The sequence below is a fragment of the Psammomys obesus genome, unplaced genomic scaffold, assembly GCF_907164565.1.
Source record: "Psammomys obesus unplaced genomic scaffold, mPsaObe1.curated_primary_1811, whole genome shotgun sequence".
NCBI classification, from domain to species: domain Eukaryota; kingdom Metazoa; phylum Chordata; class Mammalia; order Rodentia; family Muridae; genus Psammomys; species Psammomys obesus.
The window spans coordinates 8621684-8645398 of record NW_026595981.1 but is presented as its reverse complement, the minus strand read 5'-3'; the positions used below and the strand labels follow the sequence as shown (position 1 = coordinate 8645398).

At 44.6% G+C, this 23715-nt stretch overlaps 1 protein-coding gene and 1 long non-coding RNA gene across 3 annotated transcripts; one reads left to right on the top strand and one right to left on the bottom strand.

Moving 5' to 3' along the window:
• Positions 1–1764: 1764 nt before the first annotated feature.
• On the top strand, positions 1765–8659 carry Slfn14 (schlafen family member 14). The gene is made up of 4 exons (XM_055619795.1): positions 1765–2818; positions 4109–4216; positions 5804–6521; positions 7840–8659. The coding sequence occupies exons 1-4, from the start codon at positions 1765–1767 to the stop codon at positions 8657–8659; spliced, it is 2700 nt and encodes an 899-aa protein (XP_055475770.1).
• A 2883-nt stretch (positions 8660–11542) lies between these two features.
• LOC129686289 (uncharacterized) lies at positions 11543–23695 on the bottom strand. Of its 2 annotated transcripts, XR_008721594.1 has the most exons (3): positions 23430–23695; positions 17759–17862; positions 11543–15221 (listed from the first exon to the last, which is right to left on the bottom strand). It is a non-coding gene; the product is annotated as an uncharacterized LOC129686289 (long non-coding RNA). The 2 variants fall into 2 exon arrangements; XR_008721593.1 differs by lacking the exon at positions 17759–17862.
• Between the last annotated feature and the right edge of the window lie 20 nt (positions 23696–23715).

Genomic DNA, 23715 nt, shown 5'->3' with positions numbered 1-23715 from the left:
GCTCCAGTTAATAAGCAAGTGTTCTGTTTTCTTCAGAACTATAATTTTAACGTAGATGGCTGCCCTCTAGACTTAAAACAAAAGGTTTTTGGTAACAATTTAGCAACCAGGTCCCAAAGGCTCAAGTGATTTTCCAAGTCTTTTTGTTGTTGTTTTGTTTCTCGAGATAGAGTTATCTCTGTGTAGCCCTGGCTGCCCTGGAGCTTACTCACTCTGTAGACCAGGCTGGCCTTGAACTCACAGAGATCCGCCTGCCTCTGCCTCATGAGTGCTGGGATTACAGGTGTGGGCCACCACAGCCTGGCTCTTTTCCAAGTCTGAGAGGCTTCATAGTACAGGCAAAACTAGAACGGAAGGCAAATTCCTGCCTCACATCACACTGCCTGTGACAAATTGACACTGTCTTGTGACGTTAGATATGTGAATAGCCATTTCTGCATTTGGTATCAACTGGTATTCTTTCCAGAGCAGAATAAGATCTTTAAAGCTATATAAAGTAGCATGGGAAATACCACATTTTATGAGCTGTATACTTTTAGTTTCATTTGCTTGTCCGAGTAAGGGTGTCAAGTAGGCAAGGCTGGCACCAAACTTCCTGTAGCCAAGGATGGCATGCAGCTGCTGATCCTCTTGCCTCCATCTCCTGAGTGTTGGGGTTATCAGCAGGTACCCACACACCTGGCCTCAAATTCTTTGTTCTCCTGCCTTGGCCTCCTCAGTGCTAGGATTATCGGCATGTGCTACCATGTTCAGCTTGATGTTTGTTTTCACAGAAGACCTACTGCACGTAACCCCAAATTCCACTTCCTTTGTTTCCCACTGCTTCTTTTCCTCACCCTTTGAATTTTGAATAGGGTCGCTGGCGTCACCTTCTATTTCTGCACATTCTTTTTTTTAAAAAAAAAAAATTATTTATTCACTTTACATCCTGATTGCAGCCCCCTCCTCTCCTCCCAGTCCCCACCCCAGCACCCCTTCTCCCAGTCTCCCCTTTCCTCTTCAGGGAAGGGACAGATTCCCCCATGAGTACCAACCCACCCTGGCATATTAAGTCACTGCAGAACTAGGCACATCCTCTCCCACTGAGGCCAGACAGGGCAGCCCAGCTAGTGAAATGGGACCTAAAGGGAGTCATCAGAGTCAGAGTCCCCCGCCTCCAGTTGTTGGGGATCTGCATGAAATGCCTCCCAAATGTGCCACCGTGCCCTGCTTGTCTGAAGGCTTTAACAACTCACTTAGCTCCTGTGCTAAACGCCACCCCCTCACACCTGGACTCAGTGTTGGTGTTTCTCAGCTTTAAGTGGAAGTGGGTTGAAATCTTCAGCAATTTTTTTTTCTGTTGTGGAAAACTATTGTGTTCACTTTTTAAATCTATGGCTATTCTTGTTGAAAAGTGTATTTAGCAAAATTGCTTAAAAAACAATGCTATCAAAGATTATTTTCAAAGCTGGGACCATTGGGAAAAGCCTGTAATTGCAGTTACTTAGGAGTCTGAGACAGCAGGACCCATCTGAAAACAGTCAATGAAAAGAAGGCTGGGGATGTAATTCAGTGGAAGAGCAGTTGCCTAGCATGGGGAAGGCTGGAGGTTCGATTACCAGTGCCACTATCTTTTAAAATATTATGTCCATTTTTAAAATGTATCTCCAATAATGTATAGCCTTAAAGAAAATATTGTCATCTCTAAACTTCTCACTAATGCAGAAATATTCCTGTCCTGTTATTTGTAGGAACACCTTTCTGTTATTGTTGGGAGTAAAGAAAATGCCCTATGCTGAGATCACTGTGTATCTGGGCAAAGTGACTTTGGGAGAAGAGAACAGGAAGAAGATGACCAATAGTTGCTTAAAAAGACATGAGAACTCAAGTATCATCCAGGCTGTGTGTGCACTGCTGAATTCTGGAGGAGGTGTGATCAAAGCAGAGATAGATGACGGAAACTATAGTTACCGATGCCATGGGCTGGGGCAGGATTTGGAAACTTCCTTTCAAAAACTCCTTCCGTCAGGTTCACCGAAGCACCTCGACTATGTACAACAGAACCATGACCTCCTGATTTTTGTGAAGTCGTGGAGCCCAGATGCCTCCAGCACTCCACTGAAGATTTGCAGTTTACGCTCCAACTTATACCAGAGGGATGTGACCTCTGCCATCAACTTGACTGCCAGCAGCGCCCTGGGGCTTCTCAGAGAGAAAGAGTCTAAAGCCCAAAGAGGTCCCCCCAGGTTACATTCTCTGGAATGCGCCCTCAACCGATCCATTCAGGAAGAGGAAGATATTAAGATGTGCGCCTCTGAATTTTTTAAAAAAGATAGACTCAACTACAAGGAGAAGCTTAACTTCACAGAGTCAACTCATGTCGAGTTTAAAAGGTTTACCACCAAAAAGATTGTTCCTCGGATTAAAGAGACTCTAGCTCATTATGTTTCCGCATTTGCCAACACTCAGGGGGGATACATAATTATTGGGGTTGATGATAAGAGCAAAGAAGTGTTTGGATGTAAGAAAGAAAAAGTGAACCCCGACTCACTAAAAACAGAAATTAAAAACTGCATAGAAAAGTTGCCCACATACCATTTCTGTCGTGAAAAACCCAAGGTGAATTTCACAACCAAAATTTTGAAAGTTTACCAAAGAGAGGCCCTGTATGGTTATGTCTGTGTGGTTCAAGTACAGCCGTTCTGTTGTGTCGTGTTTGCAGAGGACCCAGATTCCTGGATCATAAAGAACAATACTGTCACAAGGCTGGTGGCTCAGCAATGGGTGGACATGATGCTCGACCTTCAGCCAGGTAAAAAGAGAGGGAAAGCATTGCTGAGTTTTGGGGAAAGAACCATCTTCTTTTCTTTAGAGGCTATTCTATCATATGGTTTAGTTTAAAAAAACAAAAACAGAAATGTGCTATTGTTTGCAAAAGCTCTCCCACAACAATGTTCTTTTTCTAATAGGCTTAGTTCCAAAGATGCAGAATCTGATCTTTTTGAAATAAAAAAAAAAAAAAATGGATTTCAGTCTTTTGGGAGCAAGTTGTCATATATCATCAGACATGAATTAGTGAGTTCCTTTTCTGCACTGTATGTAAGGGTCCGAGAATCACTGAAGGAAGATCCTAGACTCAAATAGTATGTGAAAGCAAAGAGCTTTTATTCTGCAGAGACAACCATCATTCATACAAAATGGTGACCTCAAGAGGAGTCAGAAGGCTCCTTTTAAAGCCAGCGAAGGGATTTCCAGTCGAGGTTAGGTATGCAAAATCAGAAGATCCCAATTTGATTAGATCTCTGACAGCAGAACGGATGAAGCCAGTCATTACAGACTTCATGGCACCAACCTTTCTCTTTTTCCAAATTTGTTTCATCTATTTCCTCCTTTCCCCAGTGAGAGCCTTCGCCTTTCAATTCGGTCCTACCTTGGAATTGACATTAAAAGCAATTGTAGCCTATGCTTCCGCCTTTGGCCACGGGCTGCTGACAGCCAGCAAGGCTTTCACCTCTTCTCCATCCTTCCGTAACGTGTCTGCCATGGTTTACAGTTTGCCTGCATTTTTGTGCTTTTTCTCACTGTCCTAGAGCTTAAAATAACTGTGCTGCACATGACGTTTGCGGAAAGCATGGGTCTAGTAGCTTCCTCCTCCTCCCCCGCGCCTGCTTCTCCTCCTCCCTTTTTGGTTTTCTGAGACGGGGTTTCTCTGTGTAGTCTTAGGAAGAACTCAGTCTATAAACTAGGCTGACTTGGAACTCAGAGAGATCCTCCTGTCTCTGTATCGCAAATGCTCGGATTAAAGGTGTGCACTACCACTGCCTTGCCCTTCTCTTTCTTCTTACAGGGCCCCTCACATCAGATTTTAGAGCTGGAAGGAAACTTAGGGATCATCACCTCATGAGAGATAGGAGAAATGACAGTTGTTTGAAATGAATTATACCCTGGGAGGTAAAATACTAGAGACCCCCAGAGCATTTTTCAAACACAGCTATGGGAGGCAGCGCAGGGCCATGCACCCATTTGTTATAGGAAGAACAATGGCAGAGTTCTTCCACTTGCGATTTTTCATTGTATCTGAACCGCTTTCTGTATACTTGTTTAGCTCCTTCCAACTCGCCCGCCACAGACTACAGTGCTCGCCCGATGTCAGCAGCTTTATCTGCACCGAGAAGGCCAGCGTACCTCACAAAAGTCCTGGAACATAAGGAGGCTCTGCAGCGTCGTTTGCTTCCAGGTATCCCCATCTCCGTTTGTTTTTGTTTGGTTTTTCAAGACAGGATCTCACTGTGCCGCTCATTCCAGTGCATGTATTCTCTCTACATTTCAGCTGACCAGGTCACTTTATTAATTTTGGTTTGTTTGTTTTTTGAGGCAGGGTTTCTCTGTGTAGCCTTGGCTGTTCTGGACTCGCTTTGTAGACCAGGCTGGCGTCGAACACGCAGAGATCAGCCTGCCTCTACCTTCCCGAGTGCTGAGATTACAGGCATGTGCCATCACGCCCAGCTGAGATTGTTTTATGAAATAAAGCATAGCTCTTTGATAGTGTTTGCCTAGCACGAGCAAAGTCCTGAGTACAATACCCAGCAATGAATTAAGCTGGGAGGAGTTGATAGCAAGTAATCCAAACATTTTTTTTCTTTGAGAGTGTCATGTTATAAGACTCAGCAGATGATGGTCCTACAATTACACTCGTGCATGCACATGCACACGCGCACGAGCTCGCACACACACACACACACACACACACACACACACACACAGAAGAAATAGCGAGCGAGAGATCTTAAATTCTAGTCCTTTATCTCCATTACACTTTCAAATGCATTGAATTATAACCACCTATGTTTTTTATCCTTCAAAATGGAAAGCTCTGGAGATTCTTGGGTCTCTATCATAAGAGAACGGTGCCATGGCTCTTTAATAGAGAGGTGGTCAGAGGGTTGCACAAACACTTTCTAAAGCAAACTTCCTTCAGTCTCCGCGCTACTGACATCTGAATCACATCCCAGAGGGGGAGTTCTGTCCATTACACAATGTTTAGCTGTATCCCTTGCCTCTACTCATTAGATACCAGGAGCCTCCCTGTAGCTGTAACAACATCAAAAGGTCTCCAGACACGGTACTGGCTGGTGAGATGGCTCAGTGGGCAAAGGCACCTGCCACCAGGTTTCATTAGTCTGAGTTTAATCTCTGGACCCCACAGAGTCAAAGGAGAGAACCTACTTTTGGAAGTTGTCTCTGGCTTCAGTCTATGATGAAAACACACACACACACACACACACACACACACACACACACACACAGGCATGCACACATGTGTAATAATAGCATAAAATGTCTTCAGACTTCTGGTTAAGAATTAGTATTCTAGGGGCTGGAGAGATCGCTTAGAGGTTAAGAGCACTGGCTGTTCTTCCAAAGGTCCTAGGTTCAATTCTCAACAACCACTTGGTTGGCTCACAAGCACCTATAATGAGATCTGGTGCCCTCTTCTGGCGGGTAGGTGTACATGCAGACAGAATACTGTAAAAATAAATCAATCGATCTTAAAAAAAAAAAAAAAAAAAAAGAATTACTATTCTAAAAGAAGATTTTTACTTCCCCTAAAGCATCAATTTCCCAGAAAACCCTTAGCAAAAAGGAGTCTCTTCACATCAGCTGTGAACATCCGGGACCAGGAAAGAGCTCCAAGGAGCCTGTTCTCTGTAGCACTTTCACTGACAGCTTCCCTACGGGCTAGAGTTGTCCTTTTCTGCCAGGGGGCAAGAGCAGCCCTGCGCTTTTTAAAGTTTTGGTAACTTCTATTCCTTCGATTTTTCAGAGACACAGGAAGACCTACAATTTCAGCCAGAGTCCCTGCGTGAGAAGCTGTTCTCAGATCATGATGGCCTGGAGGACTTGCTGAAGGCACAGACACATTCCTGCTCTCACGGGGTTGTGATACTTTCTAGAAGCTGGGCTGGTGATATTGGTTTAACGAAAGAGCAGAACGTCCTGTGTGATGCTCTCTTGGTGGCAGTCAACAGCCCCCTGGTGCTCTACACCATCTTACCAGACCCCAGTTGGAATGGAAGATCTGACTATACTCAGAATACCTCCCTTCAGTTAAAGCAGCAGCTACAATCTATTGGCGGCTACACGGGGAAAGTATGTGTCATTCCAAGGCAGATATACCTGACCGGCGGCGGAGGGTCCAGCCCTGATGCGTCTCCCGTGTACTACCCCTGCTCCTACACGCTCTCCAGCAGAGCTGAAGTGGAGGCTTTGCTGCAGGCCCTTGTGCTGGTCTCACTGTGCTCCAGGTCGGTGCTGAGTGACCAGCTGGGCTGCGAGTTTTTCAAGCAGTGTGCGGAAGAACAAGGCAACTCTCTTTCCAGGAAGCTCCAGGAAACCCGGGAACTGTTCATCCACTGCGTTCCAGGAACCAGGAAGACAGATCTAGCCATAAAGATTGTGGAGAAAATTAAGGATGTGTTCCACTGCAAACCAAAAGAGATCCTCTATGTTTGTGAAAATGACTCCCTAAGGGGTTTTGTGATGTGAGAATTTTACCATCTAAACTTAAAAAAAAAAAAAAAAAGCCTTTCAACAGAGTCACAAAAGTAATTTGTGCTTTTTTTGAGTTTAAGGTTCCATGATGCTTTTTCACTGTGGAAGTTAGCACAGACTTCAGTTAACCACAGATGAGGTTGAGCTCCAGAATGGAGAATTTATCACGTTCAACCCCCAAACAAGCTAAGGGTGCTTGACATCTGTTTGTTTTCTGAGACAGTCTTCCTCCTCAGCTCAGGATGGCCTTAAACTCAATCCCCCTGCTCCAGCTTCCTGAGTATTGAGGTTATAGAGATACACTACCCTGCCAACCTTGACTCTCTATAAAGTAGAGACATTTCCCCACTATCTGTGGCCTTCGGGCTAAGGAAAGTAGAAATGAGCCATGAGCCTGCTCACTTTAAGTAACTGTTTGCTGGATAATTAGTGGTTTGGTTATACAGCCAGTCACCGTATTTAGCAGGAATTAAACTTAGATACAATTTGTGCCCTCTTAGTCGGATATAACCTAGAGAGGATAAGAAGCAACCAAATTTGGTATGCATATTTGTGTAGCATATATGCATACTACAATGTTCCATGGAAGGAAAATGAACCCAAGAGAGGAAGACCCCTGTGATTTTTCTTGTCTCTCTCTTTTTTTTTTTTTGAAGGGACTCAACAATTGGTGTTTTATTACCAAAACCCAAAGGATTTTCTGATTTTGTACAAAAAGAAACAAAGCTTGCTTTAGACAAAATTTGAATTAGCACAAAACTCTTCCGCATGTGTAGATTATGACATGCCTGTAGGAGGCTGTTCCCTAAGTCTAAAAGGACACATTAAAGAAGTAGGAACAGGCATGAGTTACTTCTGAGATTTCATTTAACTGCAGTGGTCTTGCCTTCCCCTGCCAAGCATCGCAACTGGACCAGTAGAAATAACAAGATCTCCCAACTTTTTTTTTTTTTTTTGAGATCAAGCATTGCTTTGTAGGCCAGATTGACCTATAGTCATTACGTAGCCCAGGTGGCCTTGGACTCAGGATCCCCAGCCTCCTGAGTGATGGGATTATAGGTGCAAACCACTGCACTGCCTAACTACTTCGTAGTAAAATTCCACATGAAGATTTAACTAAACAATCCCCAAGTTCTGCTCTCTATCTGTAGGTTATCTTAGAAGCAGAGCGGTTTTATTGCACTGCCTCTGCTAGTGAATCCGTCTGCAAAGGAGAATTAGCCTCAACTTCCAATCCAGAGAGTAAGAAAAGCTCCCATTATCTTTGTTTCTATGCCTGACACCCTGTTTTCTCCTTCATGGTAACAGGCAACAGGTCACCTGCCAAGCTGTGACCCGGAAGACCTTCATGAGAGATGAGTTCCCAAAGATTAAACATATAGTGATGGACGAGACTGAGAATTTCTGCAGTCATCATGGTGACTGGTACCTGAAGGCTAAGAGCATCACCCATCCAAAAGTGAAGGGGGCTGCAAGGGGCAGCCTTCACCGTGGGATCCTCTGGATTTTTCTGGATCCTTTCCAGATCCGTCATGCAGATATCAGTGGCCTTCCTGCTCCTTCTTCTCAGTTTCCTCGAAAAATTATCACCAACCAGATGCACTGTGCTGTGGAAATCGCAAAGGTTATGAAAGAAGAAATGAAGTGGATCCAAGAAAACCCTCCCTCCGACATATCTCCAGATACCCTGGCAATGTTCCAGGAGGCTCCCTACGAGGAAGCAATGTACACCCAGGCTCTGCCTGGGGTGTGTGAGATCAAGGCTGACCTGACACCAGAACAAATTGCCAACTATGTGGCAGAAAAATGTCACAGCCTGTTCCACGATGGCTATCTGCCCAAAGACATAGCAATTCTGTACAGGAGAAAGGAAGACAAAGGACAATATAAGGATGCGTTGCTAAGAGCAATGGACCGTGGGGCAATGGAGGTTGCATTCAGCAGCGCTGCCGATGTTTGTAGCAATAGCATCATTTTAGATAGCATTCAGCAGTTTTCAGGCATGGTGCGGAATATTGTGTTTGGGCTTAGTCTTGCATCCGTGCAGTCAGAGGGGGTTCATAAACTCTGCTTTGCCTCAAGAGCCATTAAACACCTCTATTTGCTGTATGGAAGGACAGCCTTCTGAAACTATTCTAAATAACACAGGAAGACAAACAAAAGGGCTCTCTCCTCCCAGATGGGTGGGCGATCCATTTTAATATTACAAGTGAAGAAATGAAGGCACATCGTTATGGCCTGGAGCTGTATTTTCTGGGATGAAGCAGTCTATTAGCAGTGGCTGTGCCCTTTGCTCAGCCCATTTTTCTTTTCTGGATGGTGACAAGAGAAGCACGATTGGTTCTCTGCCTCCAATCTTCCCAACTCAATCCAGCTTTCATTCTGTCAACCAAAGATCCTAAGCAGATTTTATTAAATTCTCTGCTCCAGGGAGTTCCTGAACCCTCTGGACAGAACTCATTTCCAAGGCTATGGTGCCTACTTCCACTCCTGACCCCATCCTTGATCACGCCTCCATCTCCTGTTGTTTCTAGTGTGCTCCCGGCTCTGTAGCTGTTTGGGGAGTGATGGTAGAATATCCTTTAGACCAATTACTTGGGCTGGGTGTCTTTTTTTTGTAATAATTTATTTAATTTTTATTTTATGTGCATCAGTGTGAAGGTGTCAGATCCTTTGGAAATGGAGTTACAGACAGTTGTGGATGCTGGGAATTGAACCTGGGTCCTTCGGAAGAGCAGACAGTGCTCTTAACCACTGAGCCATCACTCCAGCCCAGGCAGGGTGTCTTGAAGGCAGTACCTAGCATCTTATGCTGGCTGTGGAGCTCAAGCTTTGCAGGTCCAAACTTGGTTTCCTTTTCTCACCAGGTCTAGCTAGTCTCTTGGGGTTAACTTTCTGTTAACCAAGGTCACAGAAGACAAACACATGAGTGAAAATGCCATTCCATTACTTTACAGTGTGAACTATATTAGGGGTGTTTCCCTAGTTTGTACATTCATCAGGAACATAGGAAGCCACATGATGTGAGCAGAGCCTTACAGTAAGAGTAGATGGGGGCAGCCTGAACCTAGCGGGCAACTGTCCTAGCCATGGATTGAACAGAAAAATTCCTGACATCCAGTCATGCCAAGAATTCTCTCTCTCTCTGTCTTATCTCCTTGTATTGCTGCACGGCCTTAATAGTATAGATAATACATTTAGTGTAATAAAATAACCAAGGTAAAGAGTTGCTTGTGGTGTAACACTCTTAAGGCATTTTTAGAGAGCAACAGAATATGATCTCACCAGCTTAAGAACTGGAAAAAGGAAAATAAAAAGCTCCTAAGTATCTCATGGCCCAGGTGTATTTTTTTTTTCATTTTTGTTTATGCCTATTCCATTCCTTTTTGATATTTTACACACATTGCAAGATCTACAGTCAGCTTTATGTTCTATATGGGCTGCTTCTTCCTCTTAACATTGTCAGTTATCGTGCCTGACACTTCACAGCTACCTCATCTTCTACCTTTTGCGTATCCTAGCAGTAGAGCTAGACATTACAAACTGGTGTATTCACAAACACCCGGAGATAGCGGTGCTGGATTAAAGGGGTGAGATGGAGAAAATAAGCACCTTATTTATATCGATGAGAAGGGCACAGAATACTCAATCATCATATTTGTTAACTTGTAGCTTTGGGTGGTAGTGGTGGTGCTAGGTTTTCTTTTGGCCCCAGTGCCAAGGGTCAAAGCCAGAGCCTTGTACGTGCTAGACAAGCCTCTAACGCTGAGCCACATCCTTAGCACTTCATCAAAAAGTATTTATTTTCTTTTTAATTATGTGTATGTGTATACACACGAGTGCAGGTGCCCACGGAGGCTCTGGAGCTGGAGTTACAATTGGTTGTGAGCCACTGCATGTAGGTGCTGGAAGTTAAACTCGGGGCCTCTGGAGAGCAATGGTCTCTCCCTTAGCCACAGAGTGGCTTAATCTCTCCAGTGCCACCTCCCCCCCACCCCGTTTTAAGACAAGGGCTTGTAACTGCCAGGGGCTGGGATTGCATGTCTGTACCCTCAGCCTGGCAGACATAGAAAGGTCTTTTTGTTCTGTTTTGGTTTAGAAGGGGGAAAGGCTGATATGAGCATCTGATTATAAAATGAGTCCTCATGTCTCAGAAACAGCTGACACTGCAAAGGAGCCTGTTCAGCAGGGCTGTGCCTAATCGTGCTAATCAAGAACCTCAAAGAAGTGACTCTCAGAAAACTGTGGATAGGAGCAGGAATCATTTAAAGTTTCTTCCTCTTTCTTCTCTCTCTGAGACAGGGTTTCTCTGTGTAGCCTTGGCTATCCTGGACTTGCCTTGTAGACCAGGCTGGCCTCTGCTTCTGAGTGCTGGGATTAAAGGCATGTGCCACCATGCCTGGCTTGAAGCATGAATTATTTAACCTTGACATGACATAAGTACAGTTTCCGTGAAAAGAAAGGATGACCGTGTTCACAAATGGAACTTTAAAAATTAATAATTTTCAGCAAAAAAATAAAAAAATAATTTTTAGTCAAGCCTGGGGGTGTACACTTTTAATTTCAGCCTTTCATGTATATGCTAAATTGCCCAGGCTGATCTTAGAATTGTGATCCTTTTGCCTCAGCCTGAGAAATAGCTAGAATAACAGGCCTGCAGCATCAGGCCTGGCTTAGTCTAAATTTTGTTCAAATGATTTAGGAAAAATGTAAGTAGTACATTTCCTGTAAAAAAATATATATCTATCTATCTATCTATCTATCTATCTATCTATCTATCTATCTATCTATCTATACACTATTGAAGATTTTTTTTTTTAAATAGGGGACACACAACCAACTCATCCTTATTTTCACAACACCCCTCCCTTCCATTTGTTTTCTGGTTTTGTTCTTTCATTTCTGGTAGATAAGCTTTCGCTGAGTTGTAATTCTAGGCACATTCCACCTCCTGCTTGTGAAATACCCAGATCTCGAGTCCCCAAATGACTGACAGGCTTTGAGTCTGATATAAAACACACAAGGGTCCTTTATTACAAACTCGAGCTGGGTGGCTGCCCTTTACAAGATCAAAGGTGCAAGCGACCCCCAACTCTGGGGGAACAGGGCTTTTAAGGGGACAAAACCCAAGCTGGGAAGTGCAGGTCTTGGCATTACAGGATTGGGTGAAAGGGTCTCTAGGGGAGCTGACCTTTAAAATGATTGGTTTATTTTTAGGTGCCAAAACTGCAAATGGTTAGGTCTGGCTACCTGGGGGACACCTAACACCCCCCCCCCCCCCGTACGTGCAGGTTAGGGTGTAGCAAGGGGGAGGAGGAGTTAACACATTCCATGGGCTTTCTTAGGAGCTACATGACCCTAGTCACACCCTAAGGTTAATCTGGGTGGGGGACTGCTTCTGGACCTCTGCTCTGAAAAGACTGTGATCTGGTGATTTTGCCCCAGTCCCAGGAATTAACTCTAAGTTTTTGAACCTCTCATTTCCTCCTTTTCAAGAGGAAAATTTCGAGATGCGCCATTTAGCTTGGTATTGGGGGGGGGGTTATATCATTTTCAGCTGCTAAGTGGGACCAGGGGCTGTGGATCTTGTCTTCTATAGCTGCTTCAATGCTGACCGTGAGGCTGTTGACAAAGCTGAAGTTTCCGGTATCAGTCTAAGATGAGTCCTATTGAGTCCATCAGCTTACACAGAGTCGCAGGTGCTTCCATGGAGAATAAACCTGTCAGACTAGACACAGACTAGAAACAGAGTTATTATTTTGAAGGGAAGGGGAATTTATGAGTTGGTGTTGTTTTCAGTTGTGGTCAGGTGTTGGTACTGTGAGTGGAGCACCATTACCTGGATAGTCCCCAGTCTCTGCCTGAAGTAGGTCATTAACTGGTTCAGCAAACTGTTGGGAGCCGTGACTCCAGCGGCCTGCTTTGATATTTAAATCTCGGCGGAGAGATGGCTTTTAGCAGGCCTTTACTAATGGCAGAAAAGAACTTACAAGTCCATCTCCTTTTGTTTGTGACAGCAGGTGGGATAGCTTGTGAGGGTCACACCTCTTCCTCAGGCATCTTGTGAAAATTAACCCATTGTTCTGAGATGTTTTACTGGCTAAAAGTAACTCCTCACAAATAAAGAGGTCAGAGGGCTGGAGGCAGAGACTTGAGACTTGCTGCTTGTGCTGCTTGCTGCGGCAGCCTGCCTTTTGCTGTGGCTGTCGAGTCTGGACCTTTAAAAAGTTTCCTGTGTGCTGTGTGTTTATTTTATTAATATTAATCCTCACTCCCGACTCAAGAACCGTTCGACTCTGCTGACTGGCTCCGGCAGCAAACATGGCCCAACAGTAAGTAGTAATATTACGACTGTGAGGGTGTTATTATTTATTAAAAAAAGCAATGAGGCTGGTTTCAACCGATATTCTCTGCAAGAAGTTTATTAGGAGGGTATGGAGGAAGGGGGAAGCAGGACATGAGAGAGAGAGAAAAGGGAAGGGGAAAAGGGGGCATCCCGAGAGAGAGAGAGAGAGAGAGAGAGAGTAAGAGTGAGAGAGAGTAAGAGTGTAAGAGAGGTAAAGAGTGTAAGAGAGAGACCACATGTTGGGGTTAGCCCTCTAAGGGGCAAGGTAACCACGCCTTCCGGGTGTGGCCACCTGGCTGGCGACACATGATGACATCATAAGTTGCTGGGTAACCCAGAAGCAGGTTGTGTTCCAAAATACTAACATTCCTCCCTTTTTCTATAATTAAAAAATGGGAAGCTTGGGCTGCTTTTTATAAGGTAAGTTAAAGCATATAAATTTAGGCTCATTGGAAGCAGCTCTTGGTTGTCATGCAAGAGTTTGAGAGAGAGAAGATTATAGCAACAAAACAGTCAGATTGCAAGGTCAAGAGTAAGGGAAGCTTCTGCCCTTTAGTATAGAGAGTTGTCAATAGAGAGAGTTGCCAGCCATGCAAGGCAGCAGGTAGGGGCTGGGGAGTGCTGGGAGAACCTGGAGCTGCTTGTCCTGGTCCTGAAGCACACCATTTCAGCCTTTTGTTAACAACAAGTGAATAACGGGTGTAGATTCTCTTCTGGCTACTTCTGCTGACACTGGGGGCGCTGTAGGGAGGCCAAAAGGCTGAAATGTCAGCCAAGTCCAGGAAGAATAGGCTGTTTTGATGCTTTCCAGGGTCTTCGAGAACAGAGGGAAGGTGCAGGTCCAGCCTGTTGGAAGTCTGTGAGGTCAGAGTTGAACACCTGCAGATGCTTTGGCACTGTTGTGGCTATAGGAAACATCTGTGTCTGGCAGGACACTGAAACACATATATAGGCAAAAGATAGAGTAGGTATGGAGAAAATCCTGTAAGTATACATTGAAAATTTTTGGGAGAGCAAACAGGAATAGAAGGTTTGGATCGATGATGCTTGTACATGGGAACCCCTGTCTACCTGGGGGGGACCTTTATTTACCCAATCACTGGCAATATTTAAAGAAGGCTTTGTTTTCTATCTGTCATTGAGGTGAGGTTTGGTTACAGAAGCATATATACTTAGAGGCCCTGGTACCAGCTGGCACTAGGTGTAGAAACTTAAAATTCTCCAGAGGACATCCTATCTGGAGGGACGGGCATCTGGGCATCTCCCATTGGGGGTAGAGAAGTCAGCAACCTTCCAGAGGTGTCCCAATGGCAAGGTGTGACTCCGAGCAAGAGAGGTGCTACCTGGTCCAATAGCTCATCAGCTTTTGGCCAGGGACCGGGGCACGGTGCCCAGTGGGGCTCGGCCACGGCATGATGGTTTGCCTAGTGCTAGGTCTTCCCATGAGCGAGCGAGAGAGGGGGAGAAGGAACCGTGTGCGAGAGGGGACATACTGCTCAAGGGAGAGTGAGGCCCTAAAATGGAGGTCAGCATAGGGGGTCAAACCTAGACAGTTAAGGCTACGGCTGGGGGGATTTTCACTCCATCTCAAAAGATAGTACGAAGTTGCCGGAGCTCTGCGGTCAAGCTTCCCCTACCAAGAGAGGCGTATATGCTGAGAAAATTGAGTGAAGTCACCAATCTAGTGGCTGATCAATAAGGAGAACTCACTAATCCAGCCAGTGGTTGCATGCAGTAAATAGCAGTCTGGTAGCCAGGAAAGGAAGTCCCAAAACCAGGGAAAGGGGAGGAGTCCCACCTTTTGAGATAGGCAATAAGTGCAGTACTTATCTGGAGTCCAATTGACCTGAGAGGTGGATTTAGGTGGACTTTCTGCAGCTTACAAGAATTACTTTTAAGTTTTAAGAAGGAGATAAAACTTTAGACATGTTAGTATCACAATTGTACTCTGTATTGAGAAAAAGGCAGTAGACATACAAATTTGTGTTAATAGCATAAGTATTTTTTAAGGTGAGGTCTGAAAAGGCAAAAGCCTTTTATGAAGTAAAAGGGAAACTCATTTGATCTTAACTTTTAGTATAAGCATACACATTATGGAGGCTTGCAATCTTGAGCTTAGAACCATAATAGTACGTGGTATAGTGGAATGTTTTTGTATCAGAGTCAGATTAATAAATTCAAACCCTATTGATAAAGGTTAAAACTCTGGACAGTCAATACAACAGTAGCATAACAACAGGAAGAAATATTAAGCCTTTTTACCTACTCTGGACAGTCAATGCAACAGTAGTGTCCGGCCCGAGGGACTGGATTATTCATGGGGGGAATTCGAGGAGGTCTCTACCTGAAAAAAAAAAGAAACGGCTGAGAAAGAGAGACGAGACCAAGCTGACCAAAGTCTTGTCAAGGTCTGTTTATTGAAAAGAAAGCTACTTCTTTTAAGGCAGTTTTATCAGGAAGCAAGCAAGCAGGGCGGGGGGAGTCAGCCTCAGCAGGCCTGGAAAAGGAACATCTTGCAGCTTCTCTCGGGAAGTTCCAGCCTGCCTGTCTCCAAGGAGACAATTTATCTTGAAGGCCATTTGTCTTGAAGGTCCTTTGTTAGACAATTACTCAAGGCCAGGAACAGGGGAGTTCGAGTCATAGGAATTTTACTGGGGCAGTCAGCCTGCGGCATCTCCCTCTTGGTCCCCGGCATCTCCCCCTTTTTTATCTTTTAGGGCGAAGCATCTGTCTTAGACTACATGATGTGCACTCAGGTCCAGCACCACTATCGAATTTTTTGGGTGGCACGCCTGTCTTAGGTTACATGGGCTGCATCCATTCTTGGCACTCCTGCAGAGAGTGGGCCCCCAAGACATGGACCCATGTTATTCCTGTCTCTGGCGGAACCACAGCCTGTATGGTGTTGCTTCTGGACCTGGCACCATGCTAATCCCATCATCGAAGACTTCGAGGTCAATTGGGGAGGATGCCCAAAGGTGTTTTTCGAGCCAGCTGGGAGAAGTCAAGGCTGACTTCTTGAGGCTGGCTCGTGAGGGTGAGCCCCATGGCTCTTCATCTGGCTCTTGGCCAACCTCGGCTGTATTAAGTTGATGGTAATGGACAGACACGGAATGTCTGGTGGCTGACTCGACCTGTCCCTTAATAAAGTCAGTTAGCCTTTTAAAGGCCCAAGGTCCAAATGAGGGGAGAAGTAAAAGGCCTACAAAGGGGCCAAGAATGGAGGGATGGAGAGTTGTCAAAAGAGGGTAAGTAGAGAACCAATTTTTATACCAAGCCTTGCCTCTGTCTCTTTCTCGTTGTTGTTTTTCGAGGCTCTCACGTATCTTTTTTATGCTATTTTCTACCAATCCTGTCTTATCAGTGTAAAAGCAGCATTCTTCTTTAAGGGCAGCACAGAGCCCCTCTTGTTGAAGAAAGACCAAATCTAGGCCTCATCTATTTTGTAAAACTACTTCTCAGAGTCCTTGAGATTTTTTAACCCAGCTTGGAGCTCTCGAATATCCTGATCAATAACTGAACTAAGTTGATGATATTGTTGTTGAGACAGGACTAGGGAAGATATTCCCGTACCTGCTCCTGCTGCCCCCAAGCTCAGGAGAGCTGCAACAGTAATGGCAGTAATAGGTTCTCTCTTTACTCTGGATGGGAGAGTGCCCTGTTCCCAAAAATGTAAAAAATCTACAGACGGATGTACTGTAAGGCGGGGAAATAATTGTACAAGAACACAATAATCATGCTTTTTAAGTAGGGTACCTGTAACAACAAAAGGAGTCAATCCAGACGAGCAGGCAAAATAAGTAACATTAGGTGCTAAAAGATAAGTAAAGGTATAATTTACCACAATAGTCTTATTACATAGGGGTCTTATGGCTGAGGGAAGAAGCATTTGAGGTCCCTGCAGGCAGAGGCCCACTCCAGAGACTTGAGCAAGTGTCATTCCCTCCTGGGCAGCAGGCTGCCACTGTAAAGAGGAGGTTTCATCGGTAGGCAGAATTTCTCCAAGAATAGCCATCCCTTCATAAAGGGCGGGGGGGATAATGGTAGCATATCCAACAATCATCAGCATAAGTGGAATTGGCGTCATGTAAAGTTTTCCATGAATTATTAACTAAGGCCAAAATTAAGTTGGCTGAAGGAGAGGGCCCAGCTGGAAGGGTGGGCTCAAAAAGAGTAGAAAGGGGGCTGCCAGGGGTCACGGAGGAGGCCATGCCCTTAACTGATGAGAACTCCTTTTTGGCTGAGGAATGGAGTACAGGGTTGGGCCCTATAGCCGCTCGAGTGGTAAAAGGAGAGGCTTTAATTAATTGTATTCTGAAGGTAAGGCCAAAATCAGGACCATTCTTGTATAACCTTAGTCCCCACTCAAATCCTCGCCCTGTCCAATCCTTTTGTTTGCCTGAATCAGGAGGGGATTACACTATCCTCCTGCATTGTGGGTTGACTTGCAATCTGAGGGGATTTTGTAAGAGTAAACTCCCCAATCAGTAAGAGGGAAGATGAATTTTTTTGACCGTTATGTAATCCCAGGAGGAGGATGGTTTCCAATAGGTGTCCCCAGTGGTTTCACAACCCCAGGAGGCACAGTAATAATCCTTGGGGGCATATCCATATTTGTTGCTTAAGCCTCGACCACGATGCGAGCTAGGGCAAACGTAAATGCCACCACTATGGGCCTGCAAAAAGGCTCTCTCTGATGGACCAGCACAGCCTGGCACTGTTCTCCAAGTGCGATCACTATTAGGTGCCTTGGACTGTGGAAGATAAACCTCCGGTGCCCCCAGGAGGGGTTGGCCCCTAGGGCCAATTTGCAAATGTCAGGTGTAAGGGTAAGCCAGGGGATACTTTTGTAAATAGTGGAATTGCTCCAAGCGATATCACCTGCTTGATTGATGACCAGCCATGTATAATTGAAAATCTGATGAATGGAGGAGCAGGACACAAGAGTGCGGAACCTCAGCAAGACCAGCGTGGGAAACATTTTTCTGTAATTAAGCACAATTAGGGTTTTTCTCAGGGTGGTCCCTGGGTGAGTTAAATTGCTTTATGAGCCTTTCAGGTAGCCATCTAGCATTTCCTGTGTTGGTGTCATAAACGCAGGCGTGTCCTTTTCCCCAAATGAGTACAGGGTCAGGTCCTTGCCATTTAAATGTTAATGGATCTTTCCAGAGCACCTGAGCATAATTTTGGGAAATATGGGGATGCCATAGGCGATTCGCTGCGGATCTTCCTCTTTGTCTAATGTAAGAAAATTTATTACCAAGAGTGCATGATTGAGCAAATTTTTATAGTTTCCTGCGAGAGGGTAAACAATTCCCCCATTTGATTGTAATTTAATTATTGTATTTTTAAGCGTTTGATGTGCTCTTTCAACAATTCCCTGTTCCTATGGGTTATAGGGAATGCCAGTAATATGCTTAATGCCAAATTGTGAGCAGAACTATTTAAAACCATTGCTGGTATATCCAGGCCCATTATCTGTCTTTATTATCTTAGGCATGTTAGGACATGACTATAACATTTTTTTGTGGCCTTCCCAGCTTGAGGGGTGGCACATATAAACCCACTATTGGTGTCCACAGTGACATGGACAAATTTTAATTTGCCAAAGGCAGCTATGTGGGTGACATCCATTTGCCACAATTCTCCAGGGATAAGTCCGCGGGGATTGACTCCCAGATGAACCTCAGGCAAGAAGGTCACACATCCTTTACATTGACGAACTATTTTTCTGGCCTGTTCTCTAGTAATTTTAAATTTTTGTCTAAGCGTTTGAGAATTTAGATGATGTAACTCATGGGCCAACTGTGCCTGCCGTAAAGGATCAGGAAGTCCAGAACCAATGTCCTTTGTTAGGCCTATAAGTTGTGTTGCCTGATCCACCAATCTATTACCTTGAGCCAGGGGACCTGGCAGTCTTGAATGTGCCCGTATGTGTCCAATAAAGAAGGGTTGGACACGGTTATGAATAATGCGTTGGAGAGTGGAAAATAAGGGAGCTGCATTGGTAGTGGGTTTTATGTATGGGGCTGACTCTAAGAGGGGAACAGAATAAGCAAGATAAGAACTATCAGTATATAAATTAAAAGGGGAACTTGATAAGGTTTTAAAAACCTCAATAACTGCTTGTAACTCCACCAATTGGGCTGAAGAATGTGGGGTAGGCAATTGTGTAATATTGCCATTAATAGAATGAGCGGCTTGGTCATTAGAGGAGCCATCAGTAAAAACCAAATTAACATTGGGAACTGGGTGACGTTTGGTAACCTTTGGAAAAATGATGGGTGTCTTGTATAGAAATTGAATTAATTTATCTGGTGGGTAATGATTATCAATCTTTCCCTGAAAGGACACACAGCTAATAGCCCATTGATCATCATTTTGGATTAGCCAAGAAACTTGGGGAGAACTATATGGAATGATTAATATATCAGGATCCTTTTCAAAAAGTTTTCGGGATTGTTTTCTTTCTAACCATATTATTTGAGCCATTAGCGAGGGGTAGGTGGGAAGAATTTTTAAGGATGTGGCAGGTAAATGAACCCAAAAAAGTGGATTGTCTTGCCAAAAAACTGCAGTGGAAAAAAAAGGTGTGGGAAGCACAATAAAATTTAAAGGTTTAATAGGGGAGAAATAAGTAATGGACTGGTTAGTAATGGCAGCCTCCACTAGGGCTAACGCATGAAGGGCTTCCTCGGTAAATTGGTGAGGGGATGAGGGATCAGTATCTCCCTTAAGAATATCAAAGAGAGGTTTTAGCTCTCCAGTGGTTAACTTTAAATAAGGGCGTAGCCAATTAATATCACCTAAGAGCCATTGAAAATCATTTAAGGTGTGAAGGGAATCCTTTCTTAATTGTATTTTTTGAGAAATAACCTTATGAGGAAACAATTCAAATCCTAAAAATAAATGGGGGGGAGCTTTAATTGGACCTTATCAGGGGAAATTTGAAGACCTCTTTGTTGAAGGACTTTTATAAGTTGTTGTGAGACAATATGAAGATGAGAAGCATCAGGGCCTGCCAATAGGATATCATCCATATAATGAACAATATAGAGGGAAGGCCAACGAAGACAAAATGGGTCTATAGTCTGAGCAACATATTTCTGACAAAAAGTGGGACTATTTGCCATGCCCTGTGGCAATACCCTCCATTGAAATCGGGGCATAGGTCCAGCAAAATTAACAACGGGGAGGCTAAAGGCAAAGCATTTACAATCCTCTGGATGAAGGGGAATAGAGAAAAAACAATCTTTAAGATCTATAACTATTTTATAAAATCCCTTAGGAATAGCAACTGGAGAGGGTAAGCCTGGCTGTAAGGCCCCCATGGGAACCATGGTTTTATTAATTTCTCTAAGATCTTGTAAAAGCCTCCATTTTCCTGACTTTTTTTTTGTATAACGAAAATGGGTGTATTCCAAGGGGAGGTGGATGGTTCAATATGTCCAGCGGTCAATTGTTCCTGCACTAACTCCATGGCCGCTGATAATTTTGTGGTTGAAAGGGGCCATTGATCTACCCATACAGGAGAATCTGTCCTCCAAGTGATTTTATCTGCCTGTAGTGCAGGAGGTGCAATGGCCCTCAGGAAAAATGCTGATAACCCAAACCTCAACGATCAGCCTTTTGGTGTGGAATAATAGGTTAGGTAATGCCCTGATTATTTTTTTGGTAAAAAGCCTTGATGAAGCATTTGAGTGGTAACCATCTCATTAGGGCTACATATAATTAACTTCACCTGATTAAGAAGATCACACCCCCATAAGTTTATGGGTAACTTTTCAATTACAAATGGGCAAATTGGGCCTGAATTTCCCTCTTGATCCTCCCAGGTTAAAATTTTAGAGCTTTGTAGGGTATTTTTAGATTGGCCAATGCCTTGTAAATTCATTAAGGAAGGTTTGGAGGGGCCAGGCTGAAGGCCAATGGTCCCATGAAATTACTGTGGCATCAGCTCCTGTATCAATAATACCCGTAAACCATTTTTTATCCAATTGAAGACGTAAAGTGGGCCAGTCACGGGTGATAGCCTGCACCCAGTAGATATCAGATGAACCTGGTTTAGTAGCCCCCTGGGGTCCATGAAGGGCTGGTCTATCAGTTTGCAAGGGGAGAGGGAGGGCCTGAGCCACTCTTTGTCCCTTTGTGATGGATATGGGTTCTAGGCTGGAGCTGGCTAAGACTTTTATTTCCCCAGTGTAATCATTATCAACCAATGGGGGTGAACAGTAAGCCCTTTGAGGATAGAGGATGCCCTTCCCAGGATCAAGAATAACATACCCGAGGGAGGGGGCCCAGAGATCCCAGTAGGGAGGATTTGAACTCCGTCCTTTGGTTTTAATATTGTATCGGTGGAGGTACACAGGTCCAATCCTGCACTCCCTGTGGTGGCTCGGTGGATTTGGGAGGGCTGATGTGGCCCAAGGAAGGGGCCTGAGCCTGCTCTAAACTGGTTCCCGAAGCTGGGTGGAATGGAATGGATCTAGGGGCCCAAGGCTGGCCCCTCCACCTGTTTCCCTGAAATGAGGGTAGCGGATTCCCAGCGACATCTGTCTTGGAATAGCATTAGTTAGCCCAATGTTTACCTCTCCGACATCTGGGACAAACTAGTAGGCAAAGGAGAGCCAAATACTTGGGCCGAATTATTGGGAGTTCCATTGGGTGTCCCCATTGCCTTTGGGTATTGTTTAGCAAAATGTCCAGGCTGCCCGAACTTAAAGCATCCTTTAGGCGGATTTACCGGCTGCAAGGCTGCCCCAATAGCCATATTATCACTTTGGGAAATTTTGTAAGAAAGGGAATCAACATCAGAGGAAAGTCTAATAAAATCATGTATATCTTTGTTTTTTGTATGTCCCTGAGGACAGCCTTACAGGCTGAATTAGCATTTTCATACGCCAATTGTTTTAAAAACTTTCCATTTATCTCATCGGATCCTAGAATTCTTTCTGCTGCCTCCATAAGCCTGGCTACAAAATCATAATAAGGTTCCTGAGGGACCTGTATAATTTTTGTCAGAGGGGTTGTGAGGGACCCTTTTGCAGGGACTGCCCTCCAAGCCCCAAGGGCAGCCTCCTTAACTTGGGCCAAGAGCCCGGTAGGCAATTTAGCTTGGCAGCTCTCAGCTACATATTTGCCTTGCCCAGTGAGCTTATCAAAAGTCCAGGAAGTTTTCCCCCTGGAATTGTTTTGATTTTGTCCAGCAAAGGTTTGGCATCTGTCCATAAAGTCAGCTTTCCAAGAGAGAAATTGCCCTCGTGAAAGGGCTGCTTGGGTCACTCGGAGCCATTCGGAGGGGGTAAGATATCTGCCCCAGAGAGGCCCTCAAGCAAAGAAATAGTAAAAGGGGCATTAGGTCCGTAGTTTTTAACTGCATTATGTAATTCTTTAAGGTGTTTGAATTTAAGTCTTTTATATTCTGTGCCTAATGACTTGGCCATGAGGCCTTTAGCTTCAGCAGATTTATTAAGAACCACCTCTCCGTCCTCTAATCCCTCAGCTTCTTTGTCTTCCGAATCCTCCGCCTCTTGGCCATCAGGGCAGTCATCATCTGAGGACTGGGCTTCACGGGCCCCTTGGTGAGTAACAACGGGGAAGGTCAAAACGGACTTAGGCTTGGGTTTTTTTTTTTTTTTTTTTTTTTTTATGTCCTTTAGCAACCTTAGGGGATTGTTTTTTAATGGGTCCGGTAAAAAGAGTCCTCTTAAAAGTCTCTTGCAGAGAGGCAAGTTCTGCTGAAAGATCAGTGTACTCTCGTTGCAAGGAGAGGACTTCACGGAGCTCAGACACCTGTTTAGTAAGGTCCTCTTTTGTTTTTAAAAGCAAGGAGGTTTGGGATGAGAGAGGAGAAAGCACAGGTGCACATACGGTGGGTAAGCAAGAAGGATGGGCGGCCAGCTGGGATTACGGTATTTGGCAGCCTCTCCCTCGAGATTGCTCTCCTCTGGGGGGGTCTAGGTGATCGGGATTATTTTTAGAAAACACGGGAAAAGTAAAAGGATTTTTGGGAGATGCCTCGTCTCTGCAATTGGGTAGGGGAGAACATAAAGGTCTGTGAATTTTGGGACGAATATCTTGATCACTGGATACAGGCATTGGAATAACAACAGAGGGGCACGGTGAGCGGGCTCTTATTTCTTTGGTCGAATTGGCTGAGTTTAGGGACGAAGCCGATGGGGCTCCTGAAAGGGGTTTAATAAAGTCCTCAGCCAGGGAAACAATTTTACTGGACTCTGAAGATGAGGATCTAAGAATATCTTTAATAAGGTTCCAATAACTAAAAATCTGCATGGGGATAACATTGGGTCCCCTTTCTTCTAAAAGTTTATTTAGACAAGCGCCCACCTTATCCCATTTACTAGGATTTTTCTCTGGGCCTTCTATGACAAACCATGAAAAGGCTTCTGAGACAAAAATAAAAAACTGAATGAGATCCTTTTTCTTAACTCCGATCCTTCTTTCTCTGAGAGAGGCCTTCAGGTCTCGAATAAAGACCGCCTCTTAGACAATTTTTGGCCCATTTCGTAATAGATGGAGATGCGTCTCTTACCTTACATGTCTTTTTCCGTGAGTTTCGGGAGCGCACGTTCTATGAGCTGCGGATGGCGATCCTCACTTTCGGTTTTGCGCGCGCCACAAAAACTAGTCGACCCGGGGTCTTCTCTAATTCTCCATCTGGTAGAGGGTCTGTTCCTCGAGCCCCACGTCTGGGTGCCACCCTGTCCTGCCCTCGGGACTGGATTATTCGTAGGGGGAATTCGAGGGGGTCTCTACCTGAAAAAAAAAGAAACGGCCGAGAAAGAGAGACGAGACCAAGCTGACCAAAGTCTTGTCAA